Source organism: Solea solea, chromosome 11, assembly GCF_958295425.1.
Source record: "Solea solea chromosome 11, fSolSol10.1, whole genome shotgun sequence".
NCBI classification, from domain to species: domain Eukaryota; kingdom Metazoa; phylum Chordata; class Actinopteri; order Pleuronectiformes; family Soleidae; genus Solea; species Solea solea.
The window spans coordinates 1157508-1176160 of NC_081144.1; the positions used below are offsets into that span (position 1 = coordinate 1157508).

General features: G+C 42.1%; 1 protein-coding gene across 4 annotated transcripts in view; it reads left to right on the forward strand.

The window, feature by feature from the left end:
* The window catches only part of atp2b3b (ATPase plasma membrane Ca2+ transporting 3b), a 53954-nt gene that overhangs the window by 2048 nt on the left and 33253 nt on the right, over nucleotides 1-18653 (forward strand). For all 4 annotated transcript variants that reach the window (XM_058641910.1, XM_058641908.1, XM_058641907.1 and 1 more), the window contains exons 2-6: nucleotides 6149-6943; nucleotides 11391-11588; nucleotides 13606-13863; nucleotides 14581-14706; nucleotides 15596-15721. In XM_058641910.1, coding sequence (XP_058497893.1) covers nucleotides 6691-6943; nucleotides 11391-11588; nucleotides 13606-13863; nucleotides 14581-14706; nucleotides 15596-15721 — 961 coding nt within the window. In that variant the 5' untranslated portion in view covers nucleotides 6149-6690. The remainder of the gene's footprint in view (nucleotides 1-6148; nucleotides 6944-11390; nucleotides 11589-13605; nucleotides 13864-14580; nucleotides 14707-15595; nucleotides 15722-18653) is intronic.

Below are 18653 nucleotides of genomic sequence, written 5' to 3' on the forward strand. Positions count from 1 at the left end.
ATCAAAGTTGTACAGGAAGTCAGTGCAGGGTGCAAAGAAGAGGTGGATAACTCACGTGAGACACTTAATTGGGTCTTTCTCTCTGTCAAACTTTCGCCATCATCCTCTTCCTCCTGCTTTATAGCACTCGACGGTAATGCAGATATGTGTGCCCTGTTGGGTCAGCCCACCTTTTAATGGCTCAGCCACTGACTGTGTCGAATTCTAAGTGTGCTATTCCCACTGGGCGTTACAGAAGTGTGTGTGTGGCGCCCAGCCAGCGGCGGCAGCAGCAGCCCAGATACAAGTGCCCCCCGCCAGAGGTGACCCTTCAGCTGCCTGTTGGAAAGTAGGACTGCAGCTGTACAGGTGAACCGCAGGCTCCTGGCCGCTGTAGACCAGGAGATGATAACCCTGACAAATACACACAGAGTGTGTCTCTTCAATTTGTGCAAAAAATAAAACCTTAATGGAAACAAACTCAAGAGTTTTTACGCTTGATGGAGGTAGAAAATCTGGGCAATCGTAAATGCAATAAGTGCAAACGGAAACAGATTCAGTGAATAAAACATGACGTTTAGAAATCACGTGTCTATCGTAGCTTTTTCCATGGTACAGTTCTAGCAGAGCTCGGCTCGGCACTACTCAGTGATAGTACCTGAGTCGATTCTAAAATGTGACGTCAACAGACTGGTCAGAGAGTGTCGTCACTGGAAGAGTGACGAGCGTGACGTCCGACACAAGAATCAAAGCGAACACTTACCGAACTGTAGATCAGTTAAAAAGACTTCAAAAAATCCTGAAAACTTGCGTTAATCTGCAACATTTAGCAAAGTCTAAAATCTCAATATTTAACAGAGGAGTCGAGAAGCCGAGTAGAACAGTTTAATGGAAAAGAGCCATTTGAGATGTGTTCATGAAATACTCAAACACACATGAAGTGTAACGAACTAGATGCTGCCGCTGCTGCCACCTTGTGGTCACGGATGTGAGGTCATAGTGGAAAAAAAGTTGTTCTTATAAATACAATCACTGAATCGCGTCATTAACTGAGTTTTTATTTGAACAGATTATTTTTATTTGGTTAAAATGTAAATTTGAATGGATACCTGGTTATAATAGGGCTGACACTTTTTTCCAAAAATCAAGTTAGTTTGAATATACAGATATACTATTTTCTTAACGATTACTCGTACTAAGAACCCGAAACACTTCCACACACTGCTTTCCAGATGCTTTGGTGTTTTGAATTTCCGTCCAACTAATGATTATTTTCATAATCTATTAATCTGTCCACTATTTTCTGGATTCATCAAGTACTTGTTTTGTCCATAAAATGTGGATCAGTGTTTACCCAAACCTGTAAATGATGATGTTCTCAAACGTCTTGTTTCACCTGCAAACCAAAATGATTCAGTTTGAATGATTTCTTTGTTTTATGGAGCAAAGAAACCAAAAAATATTCATTCAATTTCAGAAAACTTTAAATATTGAAATAGTTGAAGATTAATTAAGTAATCGATTACTAATGGAGTAATGGTTTCTACCCCGAGTGCGGATTTGCTTTACTGTCTTATTTTTCTCATGGACAAAGCGGGCATTCAAAGTGGTTCTAAAGCCCAGCTGTGCTCACAGCCCCCTCTGCTGGACCGAGTGGTAATTACCTTGGATGGTCTGTTGCACTTGTAGGCTGTAGATTTGAAATGGAACAGGTTTTTACCTCCCAAAGTTCAAACTGAAATCCAAATTTGTTTTTGAAGTTTGTGAAAAGTGCCCTAAATAGACAAGGGTCATTAAAGTGCTTGAATTTTGTGCAAGAAAAAAGTTAAGTTGGTATTTAGGTAAATGTCTCGTTTCAAATGGTACGACGCCACCTGCTGTTTCATGCCCTGCATTGCCTGATGTACATAGAGAGTCATAATTACTAGCAGTGTTGTGGACACTGTCCTCTGTCCCTCGCTCTGCCATTGACTGTGTGAGATTCCGTGCAGAACATTGAGCGAGTAACGCTAAGCAAGAGAGACGTGATGTCTGGGAAATGAAATTTCCTTCATAGATCTCTGTCTCACCAAAGGAAACTTACAAAGACTGACTGTCCAAGATCCCAAGGACAATCACTCATCCAGATGCAGAGCGTGCTGCAAAGTTGGACGCCATGGACTCTTACAAGATGTCCTTCCATCTTAAGCTGTGTCAGCACATTCATTCGGTCCTTGAATTTGAGGGAATTGGTCCTGGAAAGTCCTTGAATTTGATGTCAACAAAGGTGTGGGGATCCTGGGGAGAGAGAGAGAGAGAGAGAGGGGGGGGGGACACACATGTAGTAAGACCATTATGTCCTTGCACTGATAGGAACACACACGAGTGCATGCTCCTGCTGTCACATGTGCTCAGGTTTGTGTGTGTGTAGCCTGGGTTCAGCGCACACACACACACACACACACACACACACACACACACACTCTGCTCAAGCTTCTTGTCACTGATAAAGAGAAAATACCTCCAGGAAAAGAGTGAAAAAGAGTGGCCACTTTCTTTTCTCTTCTTCTTCTTCTTGTTTTCGGGACGGTGCGTTCAGGAGCAGCGCTAACATTCAGGCTAAATGGGCGGAGCGCTGAGGGTTGTGGTGACCTTTTGTCCGACTCTTTTCATGTTCAAACACATTTGCAGGCAGGACGGCCCACCCTCTCACCCCTCTCACTGTTCTTCTTCACCCTCTCATTTGACACATTTGTGTACTGTATGTACAGTAAGTGATGTCTCGCTCGGGGCACGAGGCTTGGTGTCTTTGTGTGTTTCCCCCGTACATCCGTGATGTTTGCATCCTGTGGCCTAAGTGGACTCTGTTTGTGAGAGTGTGTGGAAGAGTTAGGAACGCGTAACTAACTGAGTAACAAAGTGTTTCTCCTTCGTTTTTGTCTTCTTCTTCTTGAGTTTATGTAATGCAGGCTCACATGGACACACATATACATACACATGTGCAGCAGCATCAGCAGCATCAGCAGCAGCAGCAGCAGCAGCAGTGTCGTCCTCGTCAAAGCGCTGCACTCAACAGAGAGACACGGTCAGAGTTAGTTGCGGTCTTCGGAGGAGCGGGTTTTTCTCGCGTGAGCGTTATAAAATCAGACAGAATCAGTGAGTAAGGGACTGGGCGGCGGAAGAAAGGGCTCGATTGGGGGAGTAAATAAATGATTGCAGTAGCAGGAAGCAGAGAACAACCGAATGTCAGGAGAGGAGGAAAGGACGGTAAAAAGAAAAAAACAAGTAATGAGACACTTTAAGAGGAAGTAAATAAAGGACTGAAGTCGACTGATTAATCATTTTAGGCAATTCATTTGCTCCGATTGGGCCTCCACCTGCTCTACACAGAGGCTTTAATTATTTAAAGGGCACTTTTTGCAGAAAATGTGTGTCTACAGCTGTGGTTTTGGTCGCGATCTCAATGATTATGTGTTTATGATAATTATCTGCTCCGATAAAACAAAACAAAAGCAAAAACTCAAGCGCATGAGAGGCACATGGAGGCTACAAAGTGCATTCTTAATGCATTTAATTACTTCTGCAAACATGTTGATTCTTTCTTATGGTTTAATTTAGAGATTATCTGAAGCATTATTTCTATTATTTCTATTCATATATAATTATATTATTATTATTATTACAACATTGTTTCCTATTCTAAATCCATATTTTAAATGTCAGGTCAGAAGTTCCTAGGTCCTGTTCTTCTACTATATTTTGTGTTACAATTAAAGAAGTGATGAACAACGTCATCTTCTCAGCCCCCTAAACCCCCCCCCCCCCCCCCCCCAGCTTAACAAGCCTGATATTGCCCAAGCCTAACATGTCATCCATTAAACCCTAACACTTACTGCTGATGCATTCAAGGAACCTCTTAAATGTCATTACTTCTGCAAACACACGTCCGTCTTTCCCAAACTTTCTTTAGAGGGACAGATTTTTAAAGATAGCAAACTATTAGCAAATTGTATAGCAGAGAGCAAATGTGTGAATAACCTACAACCTTATCTGTAATACCTGATATTTTATTGATAATTATATTAGTAAATTAATCATTTCCACATTTGGTTAATTAATTAAACCTTTATTTATGAATGGTATTTAAAAGATATACACAAATCTTAAGTAAAAGATTGGTAAAAACTCTGTGGATTTGCTGAGGGACCCCCCAAAAAAATCTCTTGCGACCCATTTGTGGGGCCCTGACCCTGTCTTTGGAAGCCGTCACACCTTGCTGTTGATGCCACCTTTTTTGGAAATAGATTATTATGTCAATGGAGAAGTGTGGAAATGAGTGGGTGCCTCATGATACGATGATATGATACGTGATTCATCGCGATATCTGTCTAACTGAACAAAACTATACGTTAAAATCTTCAGTCAAAGTTATGATTAAATTAAATTAAATTAAATTAAATTAAATTAAATTAAATTAAATTAAATTAAATTAAATTAAATTAAATTAAATTAAATTAAATATTTGAGTAGTTTTTTGGTCAGGTGTGTTTATAAAGTTGGTGAAAATGGACAAAGAAATAATTTCATCAGATTTAAGACACTTTATATTGCATATTCTTACAGCCTGTGTTTTAGGGGTCTGAGGGTTAAATATTGCCATGAATGTAGTTGCATATTTTGTTGGAATATCATGACATTGACTGACATCTTTTTCTTCAGTAAAGTGGTGGTCGGGTGTTTTCAGGGCTGCTTTTTTCACACTTCACACTATTGTTATTCACCATCAGCCCGACTTTTACTGTAGATATGAAGAGATGGAAAAGAGGAGATGGAGAGTGAGGGGAAGCTTCAAAGGGCGAATGGGGAGACTGAGTCATAGACTGACACTCAGTCGGGATACAGGCAGCGCGGAGAGGAAACAAGGGAGGGAGAGGATGCAAGAGGGAGCAGAGAGGAGAGGAGGGAGGAGAAAGGGAATTAATGATGAGCCCAACTTCTGTTTTTCTAATGCTCATCCTCATGTAAAACACCCAGATAGGGAAATCTGAATATGTTGTGTCGTGTGTGTGTCTCTCTGTGTGTGTGAGTGTTTAGTTACAGTTGGTGCTAATTGCTCACGTGGGACGAGGCTTCCTCTCTGTGGCGGTTCCACCGGGTCATAGAGAACATACTGTACCGAGCGCTCGCTGTGTGTCCGATTTGTGTGGTTTGTACGGAAGAGTATTAGGGCCACATGTAAAGAAACGTTTTTGAAAGAAAAAAAAAGAGAGAGATTAAGTCAGAATCTCAAGAAAAAGTCAGCTTTTTTTAATTCTGAGAAAAGTCAGAATTTTCTAATTCTGAGGGAAAAAAGTCAGAATTTTCTTAATCTGAGAAAAAAACTCAGAATTTTCTAATTCTGAGGGAAAGAAGTCAGAATTTTCTTAATCTGAGAAAAAAAGTCAGAATTTTCTTAATCTGAGAAAAAAAAGTCAGAATTTTCGAATTCTGAGAAAAAAAGTCAGAATTTTCGAATTCTGAGGAAAAAAAGTCTGATTTTTTCAAATTCTTACAATGAATCCTGAATTTTCTAATTCTGAGAAAAAACTCAGAATTTTCTAAATTTGAGAAAAGTCCGAATTTTCGAATCCTGAAGAAAAAAAAGTCTGAGTTTTCGAATCCTGAAGAAAAAAAAGTCAGATTTTACTTATTCTGAAAAAAAAAGTCAGATTTTAATAATTTTGAGAAAAAAAAGTCAGAATTTACTTGAAGAAATAATGCGAGTGAATCTGGCAGGGACTGTTTACTTCAGAGCACCCTAATTTGTTGTTTATAATATTTATATTTGCGCCGGTGTATCGATCATCGTATTGCACAAGGAAGGGTGACGATATATCACCAAATCAATAGTTTGACCCATCTGTAATGTTTGTACCAATTTTCAGGTACAACAAGCACATAATGATGAAAGTAAAATAGTAAAATATTAAAATGTTCTCATCCTGAAGTGAAGGCCAGAGAGAAGAGCTCTTTAAAAGTGATTTCAAATGATCACTGTCTTTTTAAGGTCGTGCTGAATGAAAAGTAGATTTTTATCCCACTGTACTTTTCACATGTTTATTTCCCTCAGAGATGATCTGATGTCATGACAGTGAAATCAATAGAGCGGAGTGATAACGTTTTTATCTCCTCTCTGTGCTCTCGCTCTCAGGTCCTGGTGGCGCAGCAGCAGTAGCTACCTCTGAACTGGATCCGCTCGCCGCCTCTGATTCATCAGCCGCCTTTGCCTCGCTCGCCCCTCTCTCCACCCGTCCGTCGTCCCCCGCCGTCCTCGTCTGTGAGTCTGTCAGCCTGTCCGTCCGTCCATGGACTGGCCGTGACCCTGGAGGGAGGGGGACAGAAACGAAGAAAGAGTGGAGTCGAAGCAGAGGGGACGGAGGAAAGGGAAGCTGGATTCATTCGGACGCAGCGCTCCTGAGGTGCACCTGCTCGCTGTTCTTCATCCCCCTCACCCTCCTCCTCCTCCTGGCATGGAGAATTAAAGGAGCAGTGGGAGGCTCAGCCCAGACAAAAACAGAGGAACGGCGCTCCGTCATTTCTTTGAAGAATATTAAAGAAAAATTAATTACACATATTAATTCTGACTGTTGAGCACATGAACATCCCCCAACCAACCAAACCAAAGTGGAACTGATTTGAGGACAGACTACGGAGAGAGAGGAGGACCAAAAATAAGTGGACACCCTCACTGACATGTCAACCACAGCCACCATGGGCGAAATGGCAAACAGCGCAGTGGAGTTTTATCCCAAAGGGACTCGGAGTGGGAGCAGAGGAGGAGGAGGAGGAGGACGGGCGGACGGCGCCACGGGAGAATTCGCGGTCACAGTGGAGGAGCTCAGGGATCTGATGGAGCTCAGGGGGACCGACGCCCTGCAGAAGATCCAGGACAGCTACGGAGACACAGAGGGACTCTGCCAGAGACTACAGTCCAGCGTCACTGATGGTGAGCAGAGCAGGTTGTGATGTGATATTAGCGATTATTTTATATTATTATGTTACATTTACAGTTAATTGGAGGTGGGAATCGCCAGAGACTCCACGATATGATATTATCACGATGTTTCATATGTTGCGATATAGTCACACAACAGCTCTCGTGAGAGTTAGCACTTGGCGCCATCTAGTGGACTGAACGTCAATTAATTGTTATTTTTTTTACGCTAATCCACAAATGTTTATTTGTAACATACGTTAAAAATTGATATGCTAAAAAAATTTGACCGAAAAATTACTTTGACTTTATTTATTTTACAAATTTAAAACAGAACAAACAATAACGTGAATGTTTGCAGCCTAAACAAAGCGTTATCCCAAACCTTAACCACAACCCATTAATCTCTTAACTTAACTTAACCTTAACCTAACCACAGAGAGGGGTCATTATCACCCTCTGCAATCCCTCTGTTGCAAATAAGTTAAAGAGAAGGGCTGAGGTTGTCCTCACCAGACTGAGACTGAGACATAGTGGATGAGTCAGCAATCTGGAAATAATGGGAAAACACCCAGACGGTCTGTGCCAGTGTGGACGTCCAGAGACAATGAGACACATGCAAAAAGAGAACGGCAACAGTCGTTTATGGAACTGACTGAACCAGGACTTTGGTGAAGAATCGACACCTGACTTTCAGGCATTGCTTCATGTAACTGGTCTGTGTGTAAGAATATGAAGCGACAGAAACTTTTCTAGAAAAAAAGACTTTGAAACCGCGATGAGAGGCTTTGAACTTCTGTAGAAGAATGTATTAATAGTAGAAGAAGAAAATCAAAAACTTTGAACTGTGATCGAGAGCTTCCAGCTATGGGGGGCAGCATTGTGCCTGTCAGTGTCCTGACAGAAATGAATTATTATTAGAAGAAGAAGAAGGATTTGAGACTGCGATGGGAGGCTTTGAACTGCTGTATGGGAAGATTTAGTAGAAGAAGCAGAAGAACGGTGGTGGAGAGCAAGGACTTTGAACTGTAATTGAGAGCTTCAAGCTGTGGGGGGCAGCATTGTGCCTGTCAGTGTATATTCACAAGGAAATGATTATTATTAGAAGAAGAAGAAGTACTTGAGACTGCGATGGGAGGCTTTGAACCTCTGTATGAAAATTTAGTAGAGAAAGAAGAAGAAGAAGAAGAAGAAGAAGAGTGCTTGAAATCAAGAACTTTGAACTGTAATTAGCTTCAAGCTGTGGGGGGCAGCGTTGCACCTCTCAGTGTACAGCCTGCCAAAACATATTATTATTAGAAGAAGAAGAAGAACCTTACCACAATAGCTAAACTTGACCAGGTCCAGGACCAAAACTTAGTTTGTGGACTAGGTTTTGGTCTCCATGAGGACGACTGGTCCTCGTTACAAGGCCAGATTTTAATGTCCTAAAGAGGCCACAAATACAAGCACATACACACACATTGACACACAAACTAGCAAGTTAATATGATTATGCTGATTAAAGGTTTTACAGTGATTGTAGGAAAGTGGGCTTCTCTGTATGTAGGTGTGTGTGTGTGTGTGTGTGTGTGTGTGTGTGCGTGTGTGCTGTAACAGGGGTGTGGTACACACTACGCCCACTCCTTCAACTAGTTGGTAACCTAGCAACACAACAGCAGAGAGAAGTTGGCCAGAAAAGTCTGCAAGAGACAGAGAGAGGGTGAGAGAGAGAGAGAGAGAGAGAGAGAGAGAGCTGTGAGATGGAGAGAGAGAGAGAGAGAGAGAGAGAGTTGTGAGATGGAGATGATGATGATGAGGAGAGAGAGAGTTGGTGGGTGTTGAGTTACAGTAAGTCTGTAGTGTGTTGCTAATTTGACACTGTGAGCTGGTCAGGAATCAGTGCAGCAGGTCCCAACACAAACACACACACACACACTCACACAAAACCGTGTACCTGCAGTTGTCCCTACAGCACAGTTGGCACACACACACACACACACACACACACACACACACACACCGCTGACTTTCACAAATGACACACGGTGTCTCGTGGGGTTGTTAAAAACTCTGCGACATGTTTCTCACCTTGTGTGACTCTAATGTCTTTACTCGTTCAGAGATTAAGATTAAGATTAAGATTAAGGAGTTTGCTTATATGTAAATGTATAAATATATGAATACATGTGCACACGTAGACACACACATGTTCTCGTGCAGCATTCTCACTGAGGACACATCGTAGACCTAATGCATCCTTTAAAGTTGTGAGGACCAGACAACATGTCCTCACAAGGACACACATACAAGAACACATGCATAGTCCAGTTTTCATGACTTCAGAGGACATTACATTGACTTACATTCATTTCCTGGAGAAACCAACCTAACCATACAACATGTCTTCAGCATAAATGTAATAATTCATGTTATGGGCACTTGATTTTTGTCCCCACAAGGAAGACATGTCCCCATAATGTGACTGTGTGAACAGATTTAGGTCCTCACAACCCGAGTATTACCTGTATGACACACACACACACACACCGGGGTAAATGTACATATACATTATGATGCCGTCGATGTTGAAAATCATCTGTAATATGATACACAGAGCAGAGTGGTGGTTAAACCAACACACACACACACACACACACACACACAGCACTGCAGTATGAGACTATTATATCCACACTGAAGAGAGAAAGACAGAGAAAATGATGGGAGTGTGTAAAAGAGAGAGTGTGTGTGTGTGTGTGTGTGTGTGTCAGTGCGATGATGGGGGGAGGAGGGGGTGGGTGGGCGAGCGGGCGGTGTGAGGAGGGAAAGCTAGAACAGCTTGCCGCATTGTCAAGGACACATCAAGGGGAGATTGAGAGAGGGAGAAAAAGAGACGAGAGAGGCCCGAGAAGCTGAGGAAGAGGAAGAGGAGGATGGAGGGATGGACGAGTAGATGAGAAAGAGAGAGGAGGAGGAGGAGCGAGAGAGAGCGAGGGATGGACTAATGAAAGGGGGGATGCAGCTCACTATGATTACTCAGCATAAGGTCACCTGTTCTCTCGCTCTGTGCCTCGCCTTGGCCCGAACCCTGTTGAGCGTCATATTGCTACACAAACTCTTCAGCAACACTGGGAGCTACACATGACTCGCTGCAGCAAGCACACACACACACACTCTCACACACACACACTCACACACTCTCACACACTGACGCACACCGACAGTCACCGCTCTCGTCCAATCACAGCGCACACGTCGCTGTTCCTCCTCCCCTGACGTCCAATCAGGAAAAAAAATACACATAAAAGAAAACGGGGCTCTGCCTCAGACCCATTACGCCGAGAGAGTGACATCACCTGTTGCTGGGCAGAAACCTGTTAGAGACAGGAAGGGAAGGAAGCCCTGGACTTGCTATCCTGGTCACCATGGAAACTGAATCACTAAGGGGTGAGGTTGAAGGGGGGAGGAGGAGGAGGATGAGGAGGAGGGGGAGGAGGAGGATGAAGACGTTGCAGTGTCGTCACAGTTTACGACGTGTGTGTGTGTGTGTGTGTGTGTGTGTGTAACTCACACTCACATTTATTCCCAAAGAAATTTTGCTGACCTGTGTCTTTCTCATCATATATTATTCCACATGTTAAAAAGTGTTCACAAAAAACACGTATTCATGATCCAAAATGAATGTTTATATATTACAAGAACAAATTAGAATCAAAAACGTAATATTATTAATGACAGGAAATGTTGAAAAATGTTGATCAGTGAATTTTAACGCTTTTCTTTGTTATACAGAAAACTTACTCTGCGTCATTTACTTATTTAATAATGGGATAAATATATCCTGATGTGTTCATTATAAGCACGACTGAGGTCCCTGTAGCAGAGACTAGTTTATCTGTCCAAACCTGAGCGAGCCTGAGACAATAGTGACTGTGAACCTGACACACAGTCCTGTCCTGGGTTTTTAACCTAAACCTGACACAGGGAGACGAAGCTGAATCTGCACTGACTGCCACCGCGGTTACAGCCTTTATTCACGGTGACGGCAAACGACAAAAAAAGGTAGCGTTACAGTATGGTATCATATCGTGAGGTACCCTCCGGACTGGAGTCAGGAATCGATGCTCTGTTATGGATCACATTCAGACGTGGTTTAAACACCCGTTAAATCCAATCACTCTTGAATGGTGTGGTGTTGTCCACATGTATGAAGTTATCCACACCGATCATCACTGCTTAGAATCTTCATTTCATGTTACAGCAGCGTGAGTGGAGAGATTTCAGTCACTCGTAGATTTTCCTGTGTTTATTTAATTTACTTAAAATATTTTATGGGGCTATTACATACAAATTGGTAGAAGAACATTTGACCACTTCTGTTGTCGGATTATAAACACATTACAAGATACACTGAAGCCCATGATCATACATGAATAGAGTGACATCTCCGTCTTCTAAATCAAATTGTGTCTCTCAGGTCTCAGTGGGGACCCGGCAGACCTGGAGCGACGGTGCCAAACGTACGGCCAAAACTTCATCCCGCCGAAGAAACCCAAGACTTTCCTGGAGCTGGTGTGGGAGGCCCTGCAGGACGTCACACTCATCATCCTGGAGGCCGCCGCCATCATCTCCCTCGGCCTCTCTTTCTACCAGCCACCGGGGAAGGACACCGAATGTGAGGATGGGGGCAAAAACGGGTGGAGGGTGAGGGAGTGGTGGTGTTTTAAGGGCTGGGTCATAGTTTACACGTCCCTTTGTGTGCGTGTGTGTGTGTGTGCAGAGGTTCACTAGTGATGTCAATTCTACGTTGGTCCATGCAGACCAGGGTTACAACTAACGACTGTTTTAATAGTCAACTAGTCACTGATTATTTTAAACAATTAGTCGCCTAATTGGATAATAAATCACACAATTACTCAATACAATTCTTTAGATAATAGGTTTTCAATTTACCTTGAGGTTGTTTTGGGCTTTGCAAATATCCTTGAAAGTCTCAGAGACTGCAGATGGAAATGAGCTTGAAATTAGAGCTTGAATCTGATACAAAAGCATATTTTCCTTCACGGTTAATGCTGCTCTATAAGACCCCCGGTCAATAAACTTGAAATAAACGAATAATCTAAACATGATTGTGTTACATCGGCAGCAGTTGTGTCGCTCTGACGTGTTCACCTGCCGTCTCCTGCTGTTCACTGCACGTGCAGCTCCCCGGCAGAGATGGCAGGCGGAAAGCGAGATGTCTCACTCACTCCGTGTAGAAAAAAACAGCGTGTGATGATGCAACCTACAATTATCAGCAATTACATCTCACAAATCCACATATAGCTCCAATTTGATTCCATGTGAGTGGCACACTATCCAGTCCAGTCTTGGTAACCATTAAAACTCACTCGAGGTTGAATGAGGAAGTCCGCAGCTACGAAACAAGGAAACACAAAGGAGTGCGATTTTCATACTTAACATGTGTGGAACATAAGACTAATGCAGACTCTATGGATGTGGAACTTTATCATTAAATGATACTTTTTAATGAACCACTGCAGACTTTCAGCCCAGGACTTTGTGACCTCTTGTAATTGGTTTGGAGCTCCAGACTGACTACTGCAAGTCCAGAGTGCATGATACCACTCTCTGTGAGGAGCACAGGTGGCATGGAGAGGCTTTTAGGGGCAGATCTGAACGTGGTGGGAGGAAAAGTCAAGAGCAGAGACCCAAATGGAACGTCTTTCTTTTCATTAAGGCACGTTAGATTAAAGCAGCCACACTGAAGTTCGTCTTCTTATTTTGACAGTGAGAATTATTTTTCACAACTGTTTCAACGTGTGTTGAATATAAATACAACACTTTCTGTTACTGAATTAATACTCCTCAAGCCTTTGCTATGTCTGAGAACTGCCGTTCATACTCGCACAGCAGGAGATTGTCAGGGATTTTGGTGAGCAGAATTTCCACACAATTTCTTCTGCACCTTCTGTGGACGTGTATATTCGTACGTGCAGCCCCGCTCACACACACACACACAGTCTCAGCAGAGTCTCTGGACGTCAGTGCATGTCTGAGAGCAGCGTTAGAGACCCAGAGAATCAATGATGCACTGAAGCTTTACTGGCAGTGCATGATGATCTGGTGCCCGACGAAAAACCTATCTGTCACCCGTCTGTAGGTCCATGAGTAATTTAAGTGTGGAAAGTGCACACGAAACAAAGACTAGAGGAAACACAAATACATGGATACTAGTACGACAGATGGACAGACGCTGGTGGAGCACAGAGTGAAACACGTGACTGATTTGTTGCCACAGTGAGCGGTCGCTGAAGGAAAAACGTGGGCTCAGTGGACTGAAAGAGCAAATAATAAGGGACCCTGACTGAAACCACATGGTGTTTTCCCTCGAACAGCAGCAGGATGCAAACTCTCCTCACATTCATTTCATTTCGAAGAGCAAGTTTGTAGTCGTTGTGCGTCTTGATTCTCACGATTGATGATGGACTCAAATATTGAAGGCAGCCTCTATATATATAGATATACATATAAATATTTATATGTATATCTATATATATACATATATAGATATACATACAGTATATATATATAGATATATATACATATGCATGAAAAAAAAAGCCAGTTTTAAAGCCAATATCTGTGTTAGCCGCGTCTCTAACCCTAACCTTGTCCCTCCGTCTCTCCAGCGTGTGGGAACGTGTCAGGAGGTGGGGAGGACGAAGGCGAGGGGGACACTGGCTGGATAGAGGGCGCCGCCATCCTGATGTCTGTCGTGTGCGTCGTCCTGGTGACGGCGTTCAATGACTGGTCCAAAGAGAAGCAGTTCCGCGGTCTGCAGAGTCGCATCGAGCAGGAGCAGAGGTTCACGGTCGTGCGGAAAGGAAACGTCATCCAGATCCCGGTGGCTGACATGGTGGTGGGCGACCTGGCCCAGGTCAAATACGGTGAGGAGACCCTTACAAATGTTTATATATGTTAATATTACAGCATGGGACAAGATATCGTCATGACACAATTCACAATTGATGACAAAAGTCACTCATTTGACCATATTTCTAGTCATTTTCATTGTTTGCCAAAATTCAAACTTCTGACTTCTGACTTCCTGTTGTGTTGCGGCTATGGTTACATTTGACTTTTTTGTTCGTCTTGGTCTTTAACATCTTCCCACCAAGTTTTGGGAAATTCGGTGGAACTCAATTTTGCCTCTGTTTTCACCTTAGGGGTCACTATAGAGCCCTTGAGCAACACACAGTTGCGGGAACTATGCCAATATCGCATTTCCGCCAGACCTGACCTCCATGCCAAGTTTCAATGTTTTTTATACACGTTAACTTCCTCAAAAATTACCACTAACCCACGGATATAATAATAATCTGAAGGATAACAATAGACTCCTCGCAATATTGAATAATATTAATGATAAGATTTTTTTTCTCTATGAATTTGTGAAGTGAGTGAGTGAAGGGAAAGGCAACTGGACCTGACTGGAGATGTTTCACCCTCTCATTCAAGAGGCTTCTTCAGTTCTTCACATTTTTCCCTCGTCTCCCGTCCTTCTCTCTCTCTCTCTCTCTCTTTATAAACAAGCTGAATGCAGGTTACTGTATGTACTCACTGTTTAAAAACACCGATCTGTGTGTGTGTGTGTGTGTGTGCAGGGGATCTGCTGCCAACCGACGGTATCCTGATTCAGGGCAACGATCTGAAGATAGACGAGAGCTCGCTCACGGGGGAGTCTGACCACGTAGGCAAGTCTGCGGATAAGGACCCAATGCTGCTCTCAGGTTTGTTTCTCCGTGACCTGTCCTGCTCACGACATCTCTGATCACCTCTGCTCTATAGACTTTCTACATTCCTGGTCTGGTCACATGTGCACGCCCACAGTTTTCTGTGTATTTATGTGTCTGTAAACAATGAAAGTTGTTATACTTTTGAAATAATGATGTAATAATAATAATAATAATTAGCGATGTCTCTGTCATATTTCTAACAATATCTCGTATCACACCCCCCAAACCAACATATTTAGTGCCCTCATGACCAGACTAGACGCTCATTGGCCCTCAGGTCATTTGAGTTTGATGCCCCCTGGATTAGAGAGTAATCTATTTGCTATTTCAGATTCTTCTCCCTTTTCTTTTTGTCTTCTCCTTGTAAAGGTTGCTACAGTGGAACATTTTCTCGTCCTCTCTCTTACTTTTCTGTCGTCCTGTCCTCCTTCACAACATCCATAGACCTTCTCTGTGGACGTCTTTTGTCCAATATGATCACTATATTGGTTCTTCCTGAGGTTTTCTCCCATTTATGATGCAGAGCGTGCTGCAAACCAATAAAAGTTGGACGCCATGTATAAGTTGCCCTCCCATCTTAAACTCTGTCAGCACATTAGTTCCTTGAATTTGAGGTAATTGGTCCTGGAAATTGATGTCAACCGAGTTGTGGGAAGCCTGATTTGTGATTCATTGTCCTCACTGTCTGTGGACATGGTCAAGGAGACCTGCTGAAGTTCAAACTGAGCATCAGAATGACGTGGTTATTGGTTTGAGTATTTTAGAAACTGCTGATCTGCTGGGATTTTCACTCACCTGAGGGAGCACACCTGAAAGCACCATTTTTTATTATTATTTGTTTTTAATCTAGTCTAAAGCAGTTGTTTTGTGTTTGGGTGTGTAGGTACCCATGTGATGGAGGGCTCAGGCAGGATGCTGGTGACAGCTGTAGGTGTCAACTCACAGACGGGGATCATCTTCACTCTACTGGGCGCTGGAGAGCTAGAGGAAGACGGCAAGGAGAAGAAGGGTAAGTGGAGGAGTTCAACCATTGTTGAGATGCTTGATAAATTTGCACTTGAAACATTTTTATTTCTTGTTGTTGAAGATGCCCTGCAGCTTTTTCAATTGTTTTTTTTCAGCTCATTTAGCAAAATGAAGAGACTTAATTCTTGAAACTTGCAAACCAGCAGAAGTAAACAGATGCAAACAAAACACAGGGGGGGGGACTTTTCAAATCAGTTAATGCGTTCTCACACATGAGGGAGTTATAGAGTAAGTATGCAAATGAGATATCAGTAAATCAGTATTTTTGTTGTCAAAAAATCAGTCAAATTACTATGTGACAAACATGATAATGATAATAAAGTGATTCGAAAATGATAACCAACATGCAAAACAAAGGCGATGTTATATGATTATATATGTGTATATATACATCTATATACAGTATAGATGTATATATACTTATATATAAAAGACGATGTGACAAAAAACATTGAAGAGATTTTAAATGACTTCAGACAAAGAAACAGAAAATAACTACAAGACACAAAACCAACCAACCTTAACCACCTCAGACAAATAACTACAAAGAGACAGGACATAACAACTGAGTATTAAGTCTGAAACAAAATAACTACACAGGGACAGAAAACTACAAACTACAAAGAGACAGAAAACAACTACAAAGAGACAGAAAACAACTACAAAGAGAGAAAGTAACTACATAGAGACAGAAAACAACCACAAAGAAAGTAACTACAAAGAGGCATGACATAACAACAAAGAGAGAAAGTAACTACATAGAGACAGAAAACAACTACAAAGAGAGAAAGTAACTACAAAGAGACAGAAAACAACTACAAAGAGAGAAAGTAACTACATAGAGACAGACAACAACCACAAAGAAAGTAACTACAAAGAGGCATGACATAACAACAAAGAGAGAAAGTAACTACATAGAGACAGAAAACAACTACAAAGAGAGAAAGTAACTACAAAGAGACAGAAAACAACTACAAAGAGAAAGTAACTACAAAGAAAGTAACTACAAAGAGACATGACATAACAACAAAGAGAGAAAGTAACTACAAAGAAACAGGAGACAAGAACAGACAAAAAAGTATGAAAAATAACTACAGAGACAGAAGACAAAAAGAGAAAGAGACAAAATAACCTCAAAGAGCGACATACTTAAAAGAACTTAAAAGAACGACATAAATCAACTGCAAAGCAAGACAAAATGACTTCAATCAAAATAACAATGCTCAAAAAGAATCTGCAGACGCATAAGTTCAGAAAAAGAAAGAACAAAACAGAGGAATGACGTCTTACTGAGTGGGTGTTGGAATGATGGGGTGTGGGGGCTTTTCCATCACACACTCACTCCAGTGCCACATACTGCAGCCTGCTGTGTGTGTGTGTGTGTGTACAGTTGGGTGCCTGTACTGATTTTAGATAAGAGCATCAACAGGAAACACACCAGTTTAACCTCATAGATAATTTAGCCCACATCCTCTTCATCCCTCTCTCTCTCTCTCTCTCCACCTCCTTCCCTCCATCCACCATTTTCATCGTTGCACGTCTCTGTGCGTCTTTTTTTTTCTTCCCTTTTCTGTCTTGTTTACCCCACTACCCCTGTGCCCTCTTTCACTTTCCCGTCTTCACCATTGGTCTCCTCTGTTTGTTTCTCCTTCCCTCCATTAATCTGAGAGAGAGAGAGAGACAGAGAGAGCGAGCGAGAGAGAGAGCGAGAGGCTGCAGATTGAATCAATTATTGAAAGAGCAGGGGGAGAGAGCGATGGAGCTGGGGGAGATTCAGAGAAGAGCGGTGGTTGGTCAGAGCGTGAAGCATTAGTCTGTGCTTGAATTTGTTTTGGACTGGGCCTCGCAGTCAGAACAGAGCTGCAGACAACAACAACAGAGGCTACACAGACTTTCACAGGCACTTAAGGTTAATATCATTACCAGCGCACACACCGCACTCATCTGGGCCTCCACCACCGCACTTCTCACTCCTGCATGGGAATGTACTGTATGCAGTAATGTAGTCATGTTAAAACTAAGAGATTGGACAGAAACCAGATAGATGACGAGGATGATGATGATGATGATGATGATGAGGGGGTAAAAAAGTCCTTTTATTGCTTGTTGTCCTCGTTTTTGTGTGGATGTGTTTCACCGAGTGCAGCTTCTGTGGGCCGGATCATTCAGACAGTCATTTACTGGAGTTAATGAATTATTCATAAGACTTCTACAAATGCCATAACTTGTTAGTTCTCCCTCATGCGATGTGGTTTCTTGCTGTGGGGCTATTTACTTTTCCGTCTCTGATCCGTCTCTCACGCTGGAGTTGAGGTTCTGTTCATTTTTCTTCATTTTTCTTCATTCTCTGCATATACAGTCATGCATACAAACACGTTCACCAGGGAGCAGCTACAAAGAGACAGCAAGCAACTGCTAAGAGACGTAAAACAACTACAAAGACAGACAAAGTACCTACAGAGAGACAGGACATAACACGAGGAAAAAAGTATGAAGCTAAATAAAGAGACAAAGAGACAGAAATCATTACTACAAAGACAGAGAATGTAACTACAAAGAGACAGAAAACAACTACAAAGAGACAGATGAAGTAACTGCTAAGAGACAGAAAACAACTACAAAGACAGAGAATGTAACTACAAAGAGACAGATGAAATAACTGCAAAGAGGAAGAAAGCAACAATTAAGAAAACAACTGCAAAGAAACAAAACAACTTCAAAGACAGAGAAAGTACCTACAGAGAGACAGGACATTTTTCCATAACAGGAAAAAAGTATGAAACTAAATAAGTACAAAGAGACAGAAATCATAACAACAGACAGAGATTGCAACTACAAAGAGACAGAAAACAACTACAAAGACACAGCATGTAACTACAAAGAGACTGAAAACAACTACAAAGACACAGCACGTA